Source organism: Nanorana parkeri, unplaced genomic scaffold (assembly GCF_000935625.1).
Source record: "Nanorana parkeri isolate BGI_ZX_2015 unplaced genomic scaffold, ASM93562v1 scaffold8, whole genome shotgun sequence".
NCBI classification, from domain to species: domain Eukaryota; kingdom Metazoa; phylum Chordata; class Amphibia; order Anura; family Dicroglossidae; genus Nanorana; species Nanorana parkeri.
In genome coordinates this window covers 1,607,079-1,626,885 of record NW_017306276.1, presented here as the reverse complement: position 1 = coordinate 1,626,885, position 19,807 = coordinate 1,607,079, and the positions used below count along the sequence as shown (strand labels likewise).

The 19,807-nt window shown below is 39.9% G+C and overlaps 1 protein-coding gene across 4 annotated transcripts in view; it reads left to right on the top strand.

Annotated features, from left to right (window-relative positions):
- The window catches only part of NBEA (neurobeachin), a 553,993-nt gene that overhangs the window by 271,782 nt on the left and 262,404 nt on the right, over positions 1-19,807 (top strand). For all 4 annotated transcript variants that reach the window (XM_018554206.1, XM_018554199.1, XM_018554191.1 and 1 more), the window contains 2 exons: positions 6,315-6,466; positions 12,442-12,568. In XM_018554206.1, coding sequence (XP_018409708.1) covers positions 6,315-6,466; positions 12,442-12,568 — 279 coding nt within the window. The remainder of the gene's footprint in view (positions 1-6,314; positions 6,467-12,441; positions 12,569-19,807) is intronic.

Below are 19,807 nucleotides of genomic sequence, written 5' to 3'. Positions count from 1 at the left end.
AGGACAAAACCAAAAAACTTGCAGTACATCTTTGCAATACTTGCACATGTTGCAGTGTTTTATCTCTAAAAATCCTACAGAAAAAGATCTGTTGATCTGCAAAAACTGCTCTCTGCTCATAATTTACTCATTATATTGTTGAATGACAACACATGCCTTTTTGTGAACTGAAATTGCAAAACTTTGTGCAAGTCCCCTTTCATATGTGCAGTCCGATCAGATCCACCTGACAGTTTTTTCAGAGGGATCTGTTTGGAAAACAGCGTAACCCTATTGGCAGCCAGATGTAAACAGACGTGTTTATTTACATCCAATTACACTTAAGTCTGTTTATTTATTACAGGTTTGCATTATAGGTTTGCATCCTTCTTGGGTTTTTTGGACATAAATGTGATGGTTTAGAGGTAATTGGATGTAAACAGACACTCTTCCATTCAACTGCCCATAGACCTAACATGGGTCCATTTAGTTACGTTTTTTCTTCCATTGCAAGATGGAAGAAAAAACTTAACTGACATGGATGTCAGAAAAGTAGCATCTGTTCCATTCTTATCCGATTTAAGATAGGGATCTGTTCAGGGATCCCATGCTGATCGTAACAGACACCACCTATGTGAAAGGGGCCCTAGACTTGCTCAACTTTCTGTTGTTAACTATTTAATTCTGCCCATTCTTCTAAACTCCACTGCATAGGGACTAATTGTCCTGTAGTGCAAGATAAGAACTGGAAGAACTCCTTGAGACTCTGTGCACGGAACAGCTCTGTATTTCTGACACAATCAATGGGTATTTTTTTTGCACAAATAGATATAACAATATGATTTCTGTGGTATATTTAACAGAGGGAAGGGAAGCAATAAGAGACATTAAGACATTAATAGGGTTTACATTTATTGCTGCCCTGGCACAAAACTCCTACGGCTAAGATGGGTCTACAGCTAAAAGCTGCTGCATTCAGTGGGAGAGCAGCGGTCTCTCTACAGCCCTCCCTGTGATGTCACAGCTACAGTGATGCAATCAGCAGAGAGCAAGAACTTTGTTGATGGACAAGCTTTGGTGGTGACGCCTTTTTAGCTGGGGCTGGGGAAGAATTAAAAAATGAAACAGTACAACAATTAGTTGACTTTCTGGATCCAACCTGACTTCATTTGCATAGTTTATGGGGGGAAGTGCAATTGGGCTTTAAATGTGAATTTTTTCATCCATATTTTATTATAGAATATTATCTGTTTAGAATCAACAAAAAAATGTGCTCTGTGTAGTGACATGGAGGGGATTTACCCCTTACACTCCTCCTTTGTTTTCTTGTTCCCTATTTCAAGCTGTTTGTGCAGTGCCATCTGTCTGAAGCTTGGTAGCGAGTGCTACAAGTACGGTTATACTCTAGTGTGTATCTCAAGGTTCATACAGTAGTACAGGTCAACGACAGCAGTTGTTTAAAGTGGTCTGACTATTCGCTGGTGTTTAAAAAAAAAGTGACACTGGTGACATTTTTATTAAGCCTGAAAATCACCTTTCATATGTGTTTGGTTTTTTTTTTCAAATTTCTGCTGGCTTTATAGATTTGTGTGTGTCAGGCCAGCTTGGTCGTATTTGACCATTGTCCTGTGGGTCACCTCACTTTAGATTGAACCGAAAGGGTCACTCCGAAGACTGGCCTGATCAGTTGGGAGAAGGTGACCAGATAATAAGGTCAACCAGTGACATATATAAAAGGTCATCAGCTGACCTGGAAGTGATAGAGGGAGCATAATTTTACATGTGAATGTAGTCCTGTCAGTGCAGGACCGGAGCAGCTGTACAATGCACAGTGATTGACGCTTTACTAGCCTTGTGTTTGCTGCAACCAGTTTGTTTTATAGCTTTAACAGTTACATAGGTGAGTTTTTTTTTCTGATGGCTTTGTTTAGAATACATATTTCCAGCAACGGAAAATGATATTACTTTTAAGCCGATTTTAGACTTTACCAAAAAGAAAAAAAAAAGACAAATTAGATTTTGTTTCTGAGTAACCACCATTCAGATACACTACTCCTGCATCTAAAAGGTGAAGCCGGATTAGTTTCTGAGCTATCACTGCAGTTTTCCTTGCTCCAGTATTTGCGGATCAGCACCAGTGCTTGATTTCTGAACATCTGGTTCTCACTCATAGTAATACAGTGATTGTTAGCATAATACTTAGGCTTTTTTTACATTTTATTTTTAAACTTTAAGTGGTGATGGAACCAACTCAAAGCTGTTTTTGTTTTTTAAAGTATTTTTGTTTCATTTGGTTTTAGATTCACGTCTGTCTACACAGACACTTTGTCCATCCTGTGTACAATTCTTTTTTTTTTTTGCTACTTTTTAACTGCTGTACATGTGGTTACGTGCAAGCGAGTAATAAAATACCAGATAGCAAAAAAAAAGAGAAAATGTACATTAAACTTATACAGATTTTTAAGTTAAAAAGTGAATGTTTAAAGGATGTAAAAGTAAAATAAAAAACCTAATACTGACATGTAGATAAAATAATAGATATTATGTTTCAAAACAAAAACTGAGAGAAGGAGGCTAAGAGAAAATAAAAAGATGAAAAGAATATCTAGGCACAAAAGTTGGGAAAAGCTCACTATTCTGAAAGCCCATCTCCGGGCACACAAAAAACGTAATGGGTGGGGGTAGCCCTACTCCAAGAGTAAGTGCTCATTTTTGCAGAAATCATATGGTCTACTTCAACGTAGGGCTGCAACAACTAATCGACTAAATCAATAATTGATGATGGGAATAGTTGCCAACTATTCCCATCATCGATTAGTTGGTTGTAGGTGAGAAAGAGTTTTTTTTATACAACCAATCGATTAGTTGAAAAAAGAATCAGGCAAATAATCGTTAGCTGCAGCCCTACTTCAATGTGCTGTTTGAACAGACAAAGGACAAATGCATCTAAACGCATATGCGTGTAAGCGTGCACCATGCGTGCATCTCGAAGCATAAACAAAGCATATAGCCAGACAGATCTCTGCATAAACACACAAGTGAAAAGTGTGAATGAAGCCTTCCTTCTTGCTGTGTCTTTGGGACAGAAAGTGAAGAGAAATTTCCCTCATATATATAATTCATAAAAATATACATTTTCATTAGATATCCTTCTGAATACCAGTACCGTCTGTTATGACATTTGTTGCTGGAACTAAGTAGACTTAAAGGAGAACTATGGGGTCAATGTTTTTCCCCATAGTTCTCCTTAGGGTAACGGGAGGACACAAACTAGAGTCCTACCGTTACCCTAAGCTCAGTATACCGCGAGCTACAGGTCGCGGTATACTGAGACGCCGCAGCCGTTGCGGATCCCGACGTAGATGACGAGATCCGCCCAGCTGCGTGAGTGACAGCTGGCTCTGCCTATCTAGAGGCAGAGCCAGCTGTACCCGCCCCCTCCCCCGTCCGTTCCGCCAGTCAGCGCTGGCAGATGGGAGAGGGGAATCCAGCCCCTCCCCCTGTCACGGCAGAGAGCCGTGACAGGATCGAGAGGCGAGTGAACCCGGTATGTGTTCGCTCACCTCCCGATCTACTGAGCCGTCCTGTGACACTCTCATTGTCACAGGTCGGCTAGAACTATGAGGTGAGTGAAAAGAACTCACCTCATAGTTCTCCTTTAACAGACAGACTCCAGTAACGCACTTTGAATTTATTCTAAATGGAAGCATCATTTTATAAATATGCTTACTAAACAGTCAAACTTATTTTGCTACAGAAATGATCAAAAAAATGGTCTGTGGTAGTTTTAGCTTGCAAAGCAGAACAGGAACTTGCATATAAGGAAATGTGTATTTTTTATATGTGCATTAAATACACCATGCATTAAAAAAACAGACATGAACTGTCCTAAAGGCTTGTAGTTTTAAAAAACAATTGCTTCAGCTTTATTTGTCCTATCAATGGCTTGCACAGTACAGCTCACTGCTGCTATGTGTTTGCATTGATGCATTATAAATCTGTATTTCATGTGAACCATTTTATCAATCTGCGTGTATTGGAGTCAGGTGTACAGCAATGTATATACACATCCTGAGGATTAAGTGGAGAAATGCGAGCGCAGACTGTAAACAAAGCATCAATCTCTTGTTAGGCTCATTATTGTTCACAAGGCAGCCTGCGAAGTGGCAAGACAGAGATTCAGAGCAGGCTAATATGTTTCAACAAAAGGCACTTCAGTGTTTGTAATGTATGCAGCAGCTCCAGGTACCATGGAATGTAAATGATGAAGTGATATTGATGAAAGGAGGGGATTGAGGTCTCAGGGGGCACCGATGACGGATTGAACAGAAGCGGCCTAGCTCCACACGTAACTGAAGCCTGTCGTCTTCACTGCTCAAAGCCATAATGGGAGGTGGCAGTCTGAAATGAGTTGCCACGGCAAAGAGTATTATTTTTGAAATGCTTTCACACAAATCGCCTGGCCCCCGCATACAACTTAGTTTCATGCTTTAATGTCATCAGGAGGCACAAATTGGTGTGTCTAATTGTTTGCCACCTGCCAGCAAAATGAGCTGCCAGCTTGCCAGACGGGTTTGATTGTCTGTCAGCCATTCAGTCGATTGAGAGTGACAACATCAAAAATGATCCTTCAAAGTCCGAGGCCTAGCGCGGCTTTCAAGGCACCCTTTCCTCACAGAGTGCTATTGGATGACTACAGTTTTCAATTAATTTCTAATACACCCTTCCTGCTGTCTCATCTGTTCAGAAGTACCTATAATTACATAATAAACCACAACATCCAAGTCCTGTCATACGAGGGGCTGTCAGATGACTTGTTAGTCTACAATGACATTTCTGAATGAAATGTCTCTTATTGCTCTGAGACTTTGAAGTATAAATGAATAATCTCACTAGCTGTAATCGCTTTGATAGTATTACTTCTTTTCTTTGGTATCATTTTGTGAAAATTGGGGGTAGTATTACATGGGCTTATGCTTATTAGTGTAAAGATGAACAATGTTTTTTGAAACTGTTCAAAATAACTGCTCATTGGGGCAGTTATTCTAATTAATGTTAAATTATCCACAAAAAATAAAATGCAAACTTCTTCATAAAAGAAAAAAATGTGCATTTATAATTTTTTTTTTTGCTTTGGAGCCAGTAAAGCATTGCAAGCACAACCAGTAGATCATAAGTGCAATGCTTTGGCTCCTGCAGACCCTTCCTCCTGTTCATGCCCCTACCGTAGTAGGGACATTTAGTAACATGGGACTGAAGAACATGTCAATGGACTGCAAGTGCAGTGACATCACCATTGAGAACTACACGTCCCTCTGTCACGGTGGATAACAGGACTTGTAGGTTTCTTCACAGATCCTATCTTGGGGTGTATGGAGGTTGCAATCTGACCACATTTCCTGCTACATGGTCAGAAAGGTAAACTCAACCTTCAAATATACTAGGGCAAAGGAGGGGGAAACTGCAAGCCAAAGCACCCCCTGGTAGATTGAGGCAGAGCATGCAGGGAGTTGTAGTTTTCTTGTCCAGGAGGACTGGCATGTGGGGACTGCATTCTACTAGAGTGCGTCTATTGTATGGCAGGCCTAAAGGAAACCTGCCATATGACAAATAGTGAAGCTGCCATTGCTGTTCTCGTTCTGCAAATGCTAGTTACGTGGCTGTGATGTTCTGTAGATTAATTAGTTTGAGTCATGAACCCAGAACACATGTTGGCTTTCTGATTTAACTTCCTAAATACCCTTTCAATGTCAATCACTCAAAACTTAAGTAGAAGCCAGGCAACTAGCATTTTGCAAAGGTCAGAAATGGCAGCCTATATACTGGTTTCTATCAGAATAGAGAGAAATAGTAGATGTGTTCTAAATATTCCATTCACAAATAGTGTGACATGGCAATCCCACATTTAATAAAGCATTTCAAAAAAATAAGCTGCTCCTGGCAGCTTAATAGAGTACCTGGGGACAAACGAAAGGTAAGTATGTGTGTCTGTAGGGGTTTGCATTAAAGTGAACCTGTTGCCTTGCTCCACGTAGATAAAGCACACATTCACTTTGTTTGATTCCTGGGTTACATTTAAATAACGAATCAATACAGTTTATTATTGCATCGCAGTACCGAGGTTCACAAGCAGAGGTCAGTAAAGTTTCTATTCACTGCTTTCTTCCTGGTGGGATGGAGGAAGCTTCCATGTTGCCACACAGAAGGGTCACAAAGGGGATTAGTTAACTGCTTATTGTATTTATCTGAAACTGTAACCAATACAATTGGATGAAAATGTTAATGCATTTAGGCATTGTTGACTCCTGTTTCTTTCCTCTTCGTGTTCCTTACAGAAGTGTCGTCGTACCTGTGAAGAAACCTCCGCCTGGCAGTTTAGCTGTGAACACAGTTGGCGCTGCCAGCGGTGGTAGCTTAACCCCCAGCACAACGCCAAATATATTCGCTGCTACTGGAGCAACTCCCAAAAGTATGATCAATACTACAGGTATCTGTTCCCTTCATTTCATCTTCCATCCAGAAAGTGTTTCCAGCAATGTATGTCTCACGTACGCTAAGGCTTTGTTGTACAGCATCCATGTTTGTCTACGTTGGCAGGAATACGGTAAAATCTTAGGCAAGTGGTTAACAGACGACGATAAATTCAAACCTTTGTTCATTGAAAAACAAACAAAAAAATCGCTGTAACTTTGTATGAAAGGAAAAAGTGAAATACTGGTTTGGAAATTAATTTTTGAAGCAATAATGACCATCTAATTTCTGCGTAGATGTAAGATCTGCTTTGGAGCTGAAAATCAGCCCGGGCATATAAACAGATGCAGCCCACACTTGGGTTTAGAATTGGAGTGTAATGGAACAGTAAGTCTTAGGTCATGGTTTATGGCGTATTTGCTGCTTGCTCTGTATAGCCTGACTGAGACTAGGCAGTGGCATAGGAACAAGTATCACAGGTAATGCAAATGCCACAAAAACCTTAAAGGAGAAATATAATTTTGATAAAAAAAAAAAAAAATGATTCAGTTAACTCAGGGCATTGCAGTTCTTTGTGGTGCATATTTAATTTTGTCAGTGTGCAGACATAAAGGAGATGCCACCTTTAGTATAGTCAAATGATCAATGTTAAAAAATAAAAAGAAGATTGCATCCCTTTGTAAGTGCAAATCCCAATCACGCACTTCCAGTGTTGTAAAGCCAAGGAGAGTATAAGAGGTTCCATATGTGAGAGTTCTAGGAAATACTATTACTTAAATACTGCTGGTATAGTTGCAGGGAAGAGAGATTCTAAAGTGTAATTAAAACTAGGGCTGGTAATGATTAAACATTTCCTGTTCGATTAATCAAATTTTTTTTTAATCGATTAATTTCGATTAATTATAACGCACATACAGATCCAACTACATTGGCCTATACACATACAGCACAGCAATGAAGTAATAAAATGAACTAGGATCACACTAATCCAGCACGTTATTAATCTCACGTGCCCCACTCAATGCACCCGCCCACTGCTGCTTTCAATCACCAGAAGAGGACCTGATAGAAAAATTCAGGTCCCCCTCTGCTGATTGACAGCAGCAGTGGGCGGGTGCATTAGCTAATTTGCTATATAGCTGTGCAATTGTATGCCTTTCTTTTCTTTTCTGACTGACGGTCAGGCCGCGGCTCCCGATGTCAGAAAAGAAAAGAAAAAAAAAACGATCGCAGGGAAAGGTTTAATCTGCTCGATTGAGCAGATTAAACCTTTCAGGTAAAAAGTGTTTCTCTCCCGGCCGGGATGTGTACTCACCGGCCCAAACAGCTTCATCGGGTAACGAAGGGAAGGGGGAGGAGTCCAGTGACATCACGGACATCGGCGTCTCCGAACTCCTCCCCCCTTCCCTTCATTAGCCGACAGCCACTTGGGGAAGGGGGGAGGAGTCCGGTGACGTCTATGTCCGTGACGTCACCGGATCTCCGACGGAAGCCGGCGGAGAGGTGAGTACTGATCAAAAGAACTTTGATCAAAATAATTAACGATTAATCGAGGGATTAATCGTTAATTTCCGCAGCCCTAATTAAAACCAAAACTTTTGATTTAGTTTTGAGTAGAATAGTGAGTGGTTAGGGTCTCTGTCAGGTTTGTATTACTGTAGATGTAAGATTTGAAGCACCACACCAATGAAAATAGTCCAGATACATCTTTATTCTATTCGGATCAGGGGACATTCAAGTAGAGTAGCCAACACATTTCAGGGGTCCAAAACACACCATCTTCATTAGGGCACAATGAGAGAAATCATGCATGTGGACTACAATCCCTGCAGCTTGGAAATTGTATTGTAATGGGAGTACTTCAGGCTTGTCAGCAGCTGGTTTGGCAGGAAACTTTTTTGTGCTTTATTATCATTGTTACTGGGACTGCAATTGAGGGAGAATCCACCAATGCAGAAATAGATGATAACTCTTCCAATGGGGACACTTGTTCCATTTGGAGAGAGTTCCTCCTGCTTCCTGTTGCATCTACATAACAGGAGGTGAAGGGAAGTCTATCCATTTAATACTGGAGCACAGATAGAAAAAGAAAAACCTGATTGGATTTCACTATTCCATCCAAAATGCAAAGAAAGGTTTTGGCTTTAGTTATACTTTGTGCTCCATTACACTTAATATTAAGGTTTCCTTTGATTGGACAGGTCTTACCACTGATATTATCTTACCTGCTCACAACAGAGTGCTTATTCAGCAACAGTTCTCCACTTCTGTGCAGCTGTACTAGTCTGTCAATGTGGTTATACTGGTAGCAGATTAGTATTATTATTATTATGCATGATTTATAGAGTGCCAATAGTTTTCACAGTTCTTTACAAAATAAAGGAAGACAATACAGTTAAAATGCAAGACAAGATGGTTAGGAGGACCCTGTGAGAGCTTACAACCAAAGAGAATATAAGAAAACAGAGACCTAGATAGTAGGAACGAACAGTAGCTACAGTTGCTGAGATACCAGCACTTCTGACAAGTGCCAGAGATGCCAGGTTACTAGACTAGACCTGCCTAAACTCTTCCAGTATAAAAAAAACATACAGTTAACAATGTAGTACAAAGCTGACCATACAGTGTTAGAATTGCAGCCAAACAAAATAAATACATTAGTGTAGTGTTAAAGGACAACTATGAGATGAGTGCTTTTCACTCACCTCATAGTTCTAGCCGGCCTGTGACAATGAGACTGTCACAGGTCAGCTCAGTAGATCGGGAAGTGAGCGAACACATACCGTCGCTCGCTCACTTCTCGATCCTGTCACGGCTCTCTGCCGTGACAGGGGAGGGACTGGATTCCCCCCTCCTGCGATCCTCCAGCACTGACTGGCGGAACGGACGGGGGAGGGGCGGGTACAGCTGGCTCTGCCTATAGATAGGCAGAGCCAGCTGTCACTCACGCAGCTGGGTGGATCCAGACATAATTGTCGGGATCCGCTTCAGCTGCGGCGTCTCAGTATACCGCAAGCTGTAGCTCGCAGTATACTGAGCTTAGGGTTACGGAAGGACGCCAGTTTGTGTCCTCCCGTTACCCTAAGGAGAACTATGGGGAAAAGCCCTAACCCCATCGTTTTCCTTTTAAGTGTAGTTAGCTGCAGGTTTGAACATCTAACCTACAAGGCCTAGTTAATATCAGAATGCAAGCAAAAAGCAATGGTGTGCCATTTCATGCCGTATGTCATATGCCATAGCAGCCAATGCAAATTATCTTCCACCCCATGGAGAAGACACACTGATCAATAGGTGGGTTCTAATTGTAGTTAACGACTACTGCACTTGGCCCCTTAATTAAGGCCCATGTGTTCCTCATTTGTTGTACCATACTATTCTGCTGTGTGATATCATACATTGTCTGTTTTCTGTGCTATTCTGTGATTCACACACTCCTTACATCAGATCTCCTGCTTTTTTTTATGATGCCATGTGTGCCATTGTGCTGCAATTGATGTATTATTGTCTATGAAACACTTGTTTGTACTTTTCCTTAAATTGAAGTGTTAGTCTGTACCAGGGGTAGGCAAATGCCGGCCCCCAAGCTGTGGTGTAACTACTGTCATGACTGCCAGAGACGGATTTATAGTCTCACCACAGCTGGAGGGTCAGAGTTGGTCTAACCCAGTCTATAATGTTAGCTAAAAAGTTATAGAGGAAGGCTTCTGCTAGGCTGTGTGATTGTTTATTGGCAGTGTACGCTCTACATCTTCCTCTGCATCAGATAATAACAGAATTCTGACTATTTTTTCCTTCCAGCATACCAGTAATTGCTTGTAGCATGTCTTTTGGTTAGATCCCCATTTTTGTATTAGTTAATACATACAGATTTATTACATATACGGATGCTGATGACGATTATATCAGAGTACAGTTACAATGCCTTCAGCTTGATTCATGGTGACTGCAGTGGTGCAGACAATCCGTATATTACTGTGAAAATTTTAGGGCCTACAAAGTGCGTAAATTACAAATACTGATAAAGTGAAGGTTCTTGTACCCCCTTTAGGAGGTTCCTTAATCCCATGCCCAGCCTGTGTAAAGATGTGTAAGCTACAGTTAAATCTGCTTTATTTATAGTTCCTCTCCTCCCATTCCCAACATACTAATTACCTTTTTAAATAAAACATTTCCGTTTGCATTACATACCTTATTTTTGTCCCTTTTTAATATTATCATTGGTTCTGTGTGCTCTGAAAAATATATATTTTTCAGTGAGAGATACGCTGTATAATGCAGTGTGTGTGTATATCTATATAGCCCCCCTTTCTTGGTATATTAAATAACTAATATACTTAATGCTGAAAATAATTCTCGAGAATTTAAGCACTGTAAAGTATTTCTAAGGTCAGAACTTTTACAGGGTTGTTCACAAAGGGGTGAAGAGTTTGGAGAAGGCAGGAGAAGTGAACAATCTAGGACAACTGAGCTAATTTGGAGAATCTTCCAAATCAGCTATGTTGTCCTAGATTGTTCACTTCTCCTGCCTTCTCCAAACTCTTCACCCTTTTGTGAGTAACCCTGTTAGTTATATGTCCCATTGAGGAGATTTTAACTTCTTTCCTGTCTTGAAAGCAGAATAGGAAATTTAGGACATCTTTCCAAAATCATCTCTAAAGCTGGCCATACACCTATAGATTATCTGCAGATTTTCGATGGTTAGATGGAAAAAGTGCAACAGATTCCTCAATCTACGCTAAACTGTGTGGATGGAGTAATCTCCCACTGGACCAAAACACCTGAACAATGCCTGCATCCAATCAGAGTGTTCAGGTATTTTGACAGCCAGCGGGGCCGACTAACAAGATACTGAGGCTTGGCCCAGTAGGAGATTCCTCCATCCACACAGTTTAGCGCAGATGGAGGAATCTGTTGCACTTTTTCCATCTGACCATAGAAAACCTGCAGATAATCTATAGGTGTATGGCCAACTTTAGACAGTGGTCACCATCGAAAGATTTCTCCTCTATTTATATTAAGGGCACCATTTACAATTTTGGATTTTCTCTCACCTCCAGTCTTGGTGACAATTGCCACCAGGTCATCTAGAGAGATGAATCTCACCAGTGGAGAGACGGCAATAAAAACCTGATGTTGGTTTAAAATTTTTTGGGGTTTAGATACACATTTAGGGGTCTTCCGTGATCAAGAGCTGTACGGGCTATTGTGAATAGCCCGTACAGCACCCCCTCGGTTCTCCTGAACCGAAGGGGTCCTGGGGCCGAAGCCAGCCGAAGGATCGGCCGAAGCTATGGCCAGATCCCCCGGCAGCTTTGTGAATAGACCCCTTAGTTTCCCAACCTCCAATATCATCACCTTTTGAAAAAGATGCAAGCTGACTTCTGACTTCTGAAGCATTGGTATAACACATCTGACAGTTCAGTTCTTGGTCTTTCTGTTTTGTAATGGCTGTGCGGGCTCACAGGCAGCCGAAAATATATACAAAGGCACTGTTCCATTGATATTTTTGTCCAGGGACAGCCTGCATCCTTTTCAAGGGACAACATGGTAAAAGAACAAAACAAAACATGCAAATTGAGAAAGCCTTTCAATGGGACCTGCCATTGTTGACTTGTTTTGAATGTAAAACCTCTAAGGCTTTCATTATTTTTCTTCTGTTTCTACTTGGTAGCCGCTGACTTTGTACAAGCATGTCACGTGTCAGGATACCTGTTGTGCATATACTCATGGGCATGCATTAAAAAAAAAAATAGTCTGTAATTGCAAGTTATATATTTCTGCCCCGGTAACTTCCTTTTAAAACTTTTAAGTAGCTTCCTTCATGTGGGTTTTCTATCCTTCCACCCTCCAAGACACTAGGCTTGGTCTGGAACGTCAGCTGCACCATTATTTATACAGTAGATTTATCATATTAACATTATTAAAGGTTTAAAAGCTCTCCTTGTCAATATGTGTGTGTGTCTCACTTGCTGAGATTTGTCTTTGGCACAGGTGCTGTGGACTCTGCTTCTTCCTCCTCCTCCTCATCCTCTAGTTTTGTAAATGGTGCTACAAGCAAAAATCTCCCAGCAGTGCAAACAGTGGCTCCCATGCCCGAAGACTCTGCAGAAAATATGAGGTAAGAAAAGTTAAATTATCCTGTTAAATACACCGATACTTAATAATCACATCACATCACATTAAAGGAAAGGTGAATTAGGTTGGAACCCTAAAGTATAAAAAGGTAAAGGTAAAAAAAATGTTTTGTTTGACTATAGTGTTAAGGGGTTAGAACCGCTGTTATAACTGTCTAAGAGGGTATATCCCTCACATGGGAAAGGTACCCTCTCACTTTCCTTGGAGTCTACAGGACAGGAAATGAAGGAAAATCTCCCTAATGAGATATAGATGGCAAAAAAAAACCTGACAGCAATTTTTACTCTCCCTAACTTTACTTTTTCTATCCAAAAGAAAAAAGATTTGCCCTTACATATGCTTTAATCTACACTAAGCGACTGGGCGGCATATAGAACCTATCCACTTCTGTTTGCAGGATTCAGAGCCAATAGAAGTAGCCTAAATGCTTTGTAATTATGCACACAGCATTGAATGACAGTGGGAAGCTGTGTTTTCAGATTTATCAGTATGACTAAAGGAATTTATTGATGTCAGGTACCCATTATCAATTACTTGTTCCTCCAACCTCCACTCTCAGTACTGCAGGGAAAGTATCTTCAACAAATTGGACATTTTTATCTAGTATTTAAGCCAACGCAATTGCATGGCAATCAGACAGATCTTACCCGTGGCATATATAAGGCAGCAAGGCATATATTTTTGCTTGCCACTGCTGATTGGCTATGGTCCTAAAACTAGCAGTAGGTGTCAATGGCATGAGCATCCTGAAGTTAGCATTAAAAATGTACTGGTGCTAACAATGTATTTTGACACTTGAAGGTTTGATTAGGTTCTCCTCACCATTAGAGGTTTTGGATTTTACATTTACAGATACCAGAAGCTGGCAGTATGTATTTACTGATGCCAGCTAGCATGGCATGACACCATAGCTGACAGTATGCTTGTTCTGATTCGAGAACCTGGCATTGTATTTCTATGTCTTGCAGGTAGCAAAGTCAGACACTGTCCTTTTTTTGTGACACCAGAATCTGGAAGTAAATAGTGTAAAAAATATCCACATTTAAATCTCTCATTCCACACTCCATCTTTCTTAATAGTATAAAAATGAACCTCCTGCATGACCTGTGCATTCATGTATACATAAAATAGAAGACCTATATAGCTGGTTAAATCATGCCGGCATGTCTGACCATCATCTCGGTTCTTTAGCCACCTTCTGGCTGACCATTCACTGGTATTTCTGTACGGACATTCACATGAATCTCATCAGAACATTTGATAACACCATCAGAGACTTGACGACCTTGTTTGAAATTCTAGTTGGTTTTAACATTAGAATATGGCATTGAATGCAGTTGGAAATAAAACCACTTTTGACGGTTACAATTTCATTAATTCAAGATAAATTTCCCCTCCTGCTCCTTCAAATTTTTTTGAACACATTTCTACTGCCAGCTTAGATCTAGGGACCCATCTGCTTTTTACCTGTAGATTCTTAGTAAAAATTTAGGGGGAATGAATGAACTTTAATGGTCAGTTTATGTTGTAGCGGTCTTCATTTTACTACGGGCTCTTTGAGAGAATAAAGATTTGTGGTTTCTTTAATTCCCCTGTTTTGTTTCTGTTACATAGGAACATATGCTAGTTTATGTTATTGTTGACTGCTGATAACAGCTTGTATTATAATTAAAATGTAATTTGCCTGTGTGTTTCCTCTATTTCTGTAACATGGCGACATGTGCAGACATTGAATAATTAATTGTGTACATGATCTCTTTCAGTTTTATGAGTTTCCAGACTGCTAATCCAAAAAAAAAATCACCTGTTTATATATCAATATAATCTATGCGCATTAATCTGTCCATTATTTATTTTTGTCTGCCTTTTTGTAAATTAAATATCTTAATAAATCAAGTAATACTCAAAAAAACGTGATCAGTGCAAAATGCTAGCAGTGAAAGACTTTTCTTCTAAAACTGTGAGTAAATCTTACTGTGTAAATAAGATGAGAAAACCATATGGTCTCTTGTAATTGTGATAACTGTATAAAGCAATATTAACAGTGAAAAACAATTAAAAAAGACTGTAGTGTGCAATCACTTTGTGCAAAGTGGTTGAGGTGATATAACCTCTATATGATTAGACAAACCTCTCAAACAAACAAATCCGTGATCCATTAAATGACAAAAAAGTCCAGTCTAACTTCATGTAGTGATAGATGTAAAACAAAGAGTCTCTGGAGGGTTGATGGATATCCTCCAATTACTTAAACAACGTGCTGGTGCATCAAATATAAGTGCGTGGAAAAACATCAGAGTGTCACACACGAAAACCCCTTAGGCAGTGCTCACTCACCGCATACACATCCAAACTTACATTAAAAAATGACAAAGTGATTGCACACTACAGTCTTTTTTAATTGTTTTTCACTGTTAATATTGCTTTATATAGTTATCACAATTACATACCATATGGTCTTCTCATCTTATTTACACAGTAAGATTTACTCACAGTTTTAGAAGAAAAGTCTTTCACTGCTAGCATTTTGCACTGATCACGGTTTTTTGAGTATTACTTGATTTATTAAGATATTTAGTTATTTACACAGAAAGGGTTTTTAGCGCCGCAAAATCTCCTTTAAACTGCTAGGACTTCTCAGTCTGTATTGTGGCTGCTTTATTCCCTTAATAGGTTACCCACAAGCGCAGATCTACATTTTCTATTCTGTAAATTAGTCATAGGTAGTTTAAAGAGACCTTGTTGCTTGAACATTAGTTACAACAAAAATCTTCCTGTAAGATTATAAGTGCATTCAAGGTATTTTATCTATATTATTTTTTTCTGTAAAAGCCTCCCATGTGTAGACATCCGAAAAGCCTGACAATGCTTGGCATCACAATCTTGCATTTGGTTTCAACTGCCACCAACAGACTCAGAGCTGTCACTTATGTAACACTCCATAGTATTCCGCTTTGCGACTCCTGTGGGAGCTACATAAAAAGTTATATAGAAAGGCAATAGGAGAGGTGGAGGAGCTGGGCCAGCAGAGACAATATAAAACAGAACAGGTAGAGGGCTGTGATGTGCAAGAAGGGAGGGGGCTGTGCTATGGAATTGACACTTCCTGAAGTAGTATAATTTTTTTAACTAGTTCAAAGGCACATTGCAGGTCAATAAAAAAAATCAAATCAAGTAAGCATTTAAAATGCTTGTTTTTTTGTTTGTACTTTTAGTCGCAGGGTTTCTTTAACTAGTCCCAGGGACAGTGGCCATTTGTTCTAGTGCCATTTTAAAACACCACCAGGAATTAGCGGCAACTGCAAGTCCCAGCCTGGGTTTTGGCTGGGACCGCTAGCTGTTGCTGAAATCCAGTACTAGGCACAGAAACTGAAACAATCAGCTTCTGGGCTTCTGATCTTGCTACACAGTGTTCCATAGGTAATCTGTTGCTGCACATCTGCCTGGGAAGTCTGGATCAGTTCTCCACTGATCAAATCAAGATCCCCTCAATGAAGAAAAAAAAGTGTATAAGTAGAAATGAATGCAGTATATATAATATGATTAATCCCCAGGTCCAAGCAATGGCAATGCATATACTTTGTGAGTGTAAAATGCTCACGTAAGTGAACGCAATGTCATTTGGATTTTTAGCGATCGTACTCATTTGTGTCCTCGTCAACCCAACTTGATCTAAATCTTATCAATTTACACAAACTGATTTTTCCCCCCTGCATACATTGCAGTGTAGTTTCGAAAAGGGAATACAGCTCTCCTAAAGTAAAACACATACATTCACTTTGAGCTTTACTATTAAGTTACATAAAAGTTACACTAATGTGATTTTCTAAAATGATATTTCGGGGCAAATATATGAGGGTGCACATATTACGTAAATGCTACATACACACATACAAAATTGCAGGCACAAGGTTTTTATATATTTTTTTAATAGTCATTACTAATAAAATTGAAGGAAATAAAAAATATATGTATTATAATACTGTAGGGTAGACTACAAACATTAAAAGGTATTATGTGAAGAACCAAGACATCACCAACATTCTGGGACACCAGGGGATTTGGGGAGAAAAAAGGCCCTGGGACTCGAATGGTTAACGAACAATGCCAAACGTGGCTGCATCTGTAATTACCACATTATATGACTCCAGTACAGTGTAAGAACAAAGCATTCCTAGAAGTCCTTATGTCTCTTCGTGGATTGCATGTTCTCCCATTTCAAGGTGAATATGGTAATACTTAAATTTACTGATTTCCACCCCTATAATTTTGTAAAGCCATGTCCTGATTTTCTTGAGTTCTATCAGATGTTCTTCAACCTAAAAATGTAAAAATAGAAAAAATACCTTTCCTCAGATAAATGTGGGTGCTGCATTGTGTACCTCCTTCCAAAACAAATATATCTAATGGGGAAGAAGCATGTTCAGTATATTAGGCAAGTCGAAGAAGTCACATGTCCATCTCTGCATGCTTGTTTTGCATTAGATGCTTAAAAGTAGTATTGGGGAGAGTAATACGGTACATACTCTCCCCAATACTTAGAGCTGGTGGGGACACTGCAGCTGTCCCACCACAGCTTTAAGACTAAGAGCTGAATGATCACGTGACCACTGATCGATCAGCTCTCAGTCTATGTACCCTGCAGGGATTTCCCTCCTCTTCTCTGCTCCTCCAGTGCTGGAGCAACAAACGGGGAATGTTTTATTTTTTTATTATGACTCTTTATAACTTTGGTATTTCTGAGTCTATGGCATGTCTATTGCTTGGTGATCTATTTTTACATACACATTTTGATCTTTCCCTGTTATGGTGCATGCAACGGTGCTAAAAAAAATTATTTCAATACAGTCCTTACAAACTGTGGCAAGTTCTATTGACCTCTAAACTGAGCCCAGCATCATTTCAAGAAACAACTGTTAAGCATAAACATATTGCTTATATGGTCACCTTACCTCTAATTTGTATGTTCATGTGGAAGAGCTGAAAATATCCGGAGCTGTGTTTGGTCACCTTTTCTCCACAGCATCTGTAGCTGTCAGTGGTGGGAGCAGGCAAAGACACAGCAGGACTCCCAGTATTTTAAGACATTCAGTAATTTCCGTAGCAGATCTCCTAAATGCAGAAACAGTTTTCATAAGTTATATTTTAAGATTCATGCAGCTGTGATTCATTACAAAGGACAGAAACTCTAAAAGAAATGTAGTTAACTGCATACATAAAGGATTCTGTTCATTCATGCTCTCTTTTTGACACAAAGTGTATCATTGCGAATCATGTGAATCTGTCATGCCCTCTTTGCTCTGATCATTCAGTATCTAATGGAAACTCATGTGATCGCTTTTCTTGCCATTCACATAAATGCTAACTGTAGGTTTTCCTCTATAGTTGCCCCATAGAAAAAAGCCTTTTAGCTTTATATATAGACATAGATAGATATATAGATATACTGTAGATATAGATATATATATATATATATATATATATACATACATACATAGGGCTTGAAAAATCCACTCGTCCTCTCGTCTGTGACGAGAGGACGCCGGAGCTGGACGAGTAGCTTTACATTCAAGCGATTGTGCCAGGTGCGGCTGGGATAGACAAGGCTGCTCTGTGACGGGAGAGCAAACGGAGTTTGGTACACTATCTGCCTCTGACCTCCTCTCCGGTCCCCGGATGCAGGATGTAATGTATATTACCTCACTTCCGCATTCAGCTGTCATTTCCGGCTACGGAAGATGGGGAGAAGCTGGTGAAGCAGATGTCTGCTTCATCAGCTTCTCTGGGGGTCCCTAGGTGACATTAGGGGTCTTGGAGACCCCTGATGTCTCCATAAAGAGGACCTGTCATGTGAATTGGCTATCACATAGGGAGCTTCTTAGCCCCCTATGTCATAGCAATAAAGTTAAGTGTAAAAAAAAAAGTAATAAAAAAAAATTAAAGAAAATAAAAATGAAGCCTCCCCCACCCCCACATACACGCAAACATGCATCGTGTGTGCCTACGTGCGGAAGCGCTGATTGCGCCTATTGTGCCGCACATGTTACATATCACCGCGAACGTCTCAGTCAGAGCAATAATTTTATAAGCCCTGTATGTGTGTGTGTGTGTGTGTGTGTGTGTGTGTGTACATATACACTGGGAGGAGTTTATCAGAACTGGAGCACACAAAATCTAGGGCAGCTGTATATGGCAACCAATCAGCTACCAATCGGCTTCTCTCTTCAGTTTGTTCAGTTAAGATTTGAAAATAAAAGAGAGAAGCTGATTGGTTGCCATGCACAGCTGCTCCAGATTTGGTCTGCTCCAGTTTTCATAAATTCCCTTCACAGTGTTCAGCATAAATGATTAAACCCCTTTAAACAGTAAGATTTGAATCAGTGTCTCAGTGAACATAAGAAGAATTTCCAAAATTTTCACAAAACTGAGTTTTATAGAACATTTGTTTAGCTAATCACATGAAAATAAGGTTAATAATATATAATAATAACTTAGATTACAGAATCTTCAGTTTCACTCAATTTAGGTGAAGCAAAAATGAATACACCCCACAACAAAAACTACTACATCTAGTATTGTGTGTGACCTCCATGATTTGTAAGGACAGCACCAAGTCTTCTAGGCATGGAATGAACAAGTTGGCGACATATTGCAGCATCTATCTTTTTCCATTCTTCAAGAACAACCTCTTTTAGAGCCTGGTTGCTGGATGCAGAGTGATGCTTAACTTGTCTCCTCAGAATTCCCCATAGGTGTTTGATTGGGTTCAGATCAGGAGACATACTTGGCCACTGAATTACTTTCACCCTGCATCAAGAAGGGAATATTTTGCAGGGATAGGTCTATAATTTTGCCACTTTACACATCAATGGTTCGGCCCCACCTGGAGTATGCGGTGCAGTTTTGGGCACCGGTCCACAGAAAGGATGTCCTTGAACTGGAGAAAGTCCAGCGGAGGGTGACCAAACTCATAAAGGGGATGGAGGACCAGAGTTATGAGACACAGCTACTAAATTTAAACATGTTTACGTTGGAAGTAAGGAGATTAAGGGGGGACATGATTTTCATGTACAAAATGTTCTATAGTCATAGCAACATTAGCAACAAACTCTTTGAGATTAATTCCGTAACAAAGACTAGAGGACACCACCTAAAACTGGTAGAAAAAAAATTCAAACACAAGGGGCGAAGGGGGTTCTTCTCAGTTCGCGCGGTTAGGGTC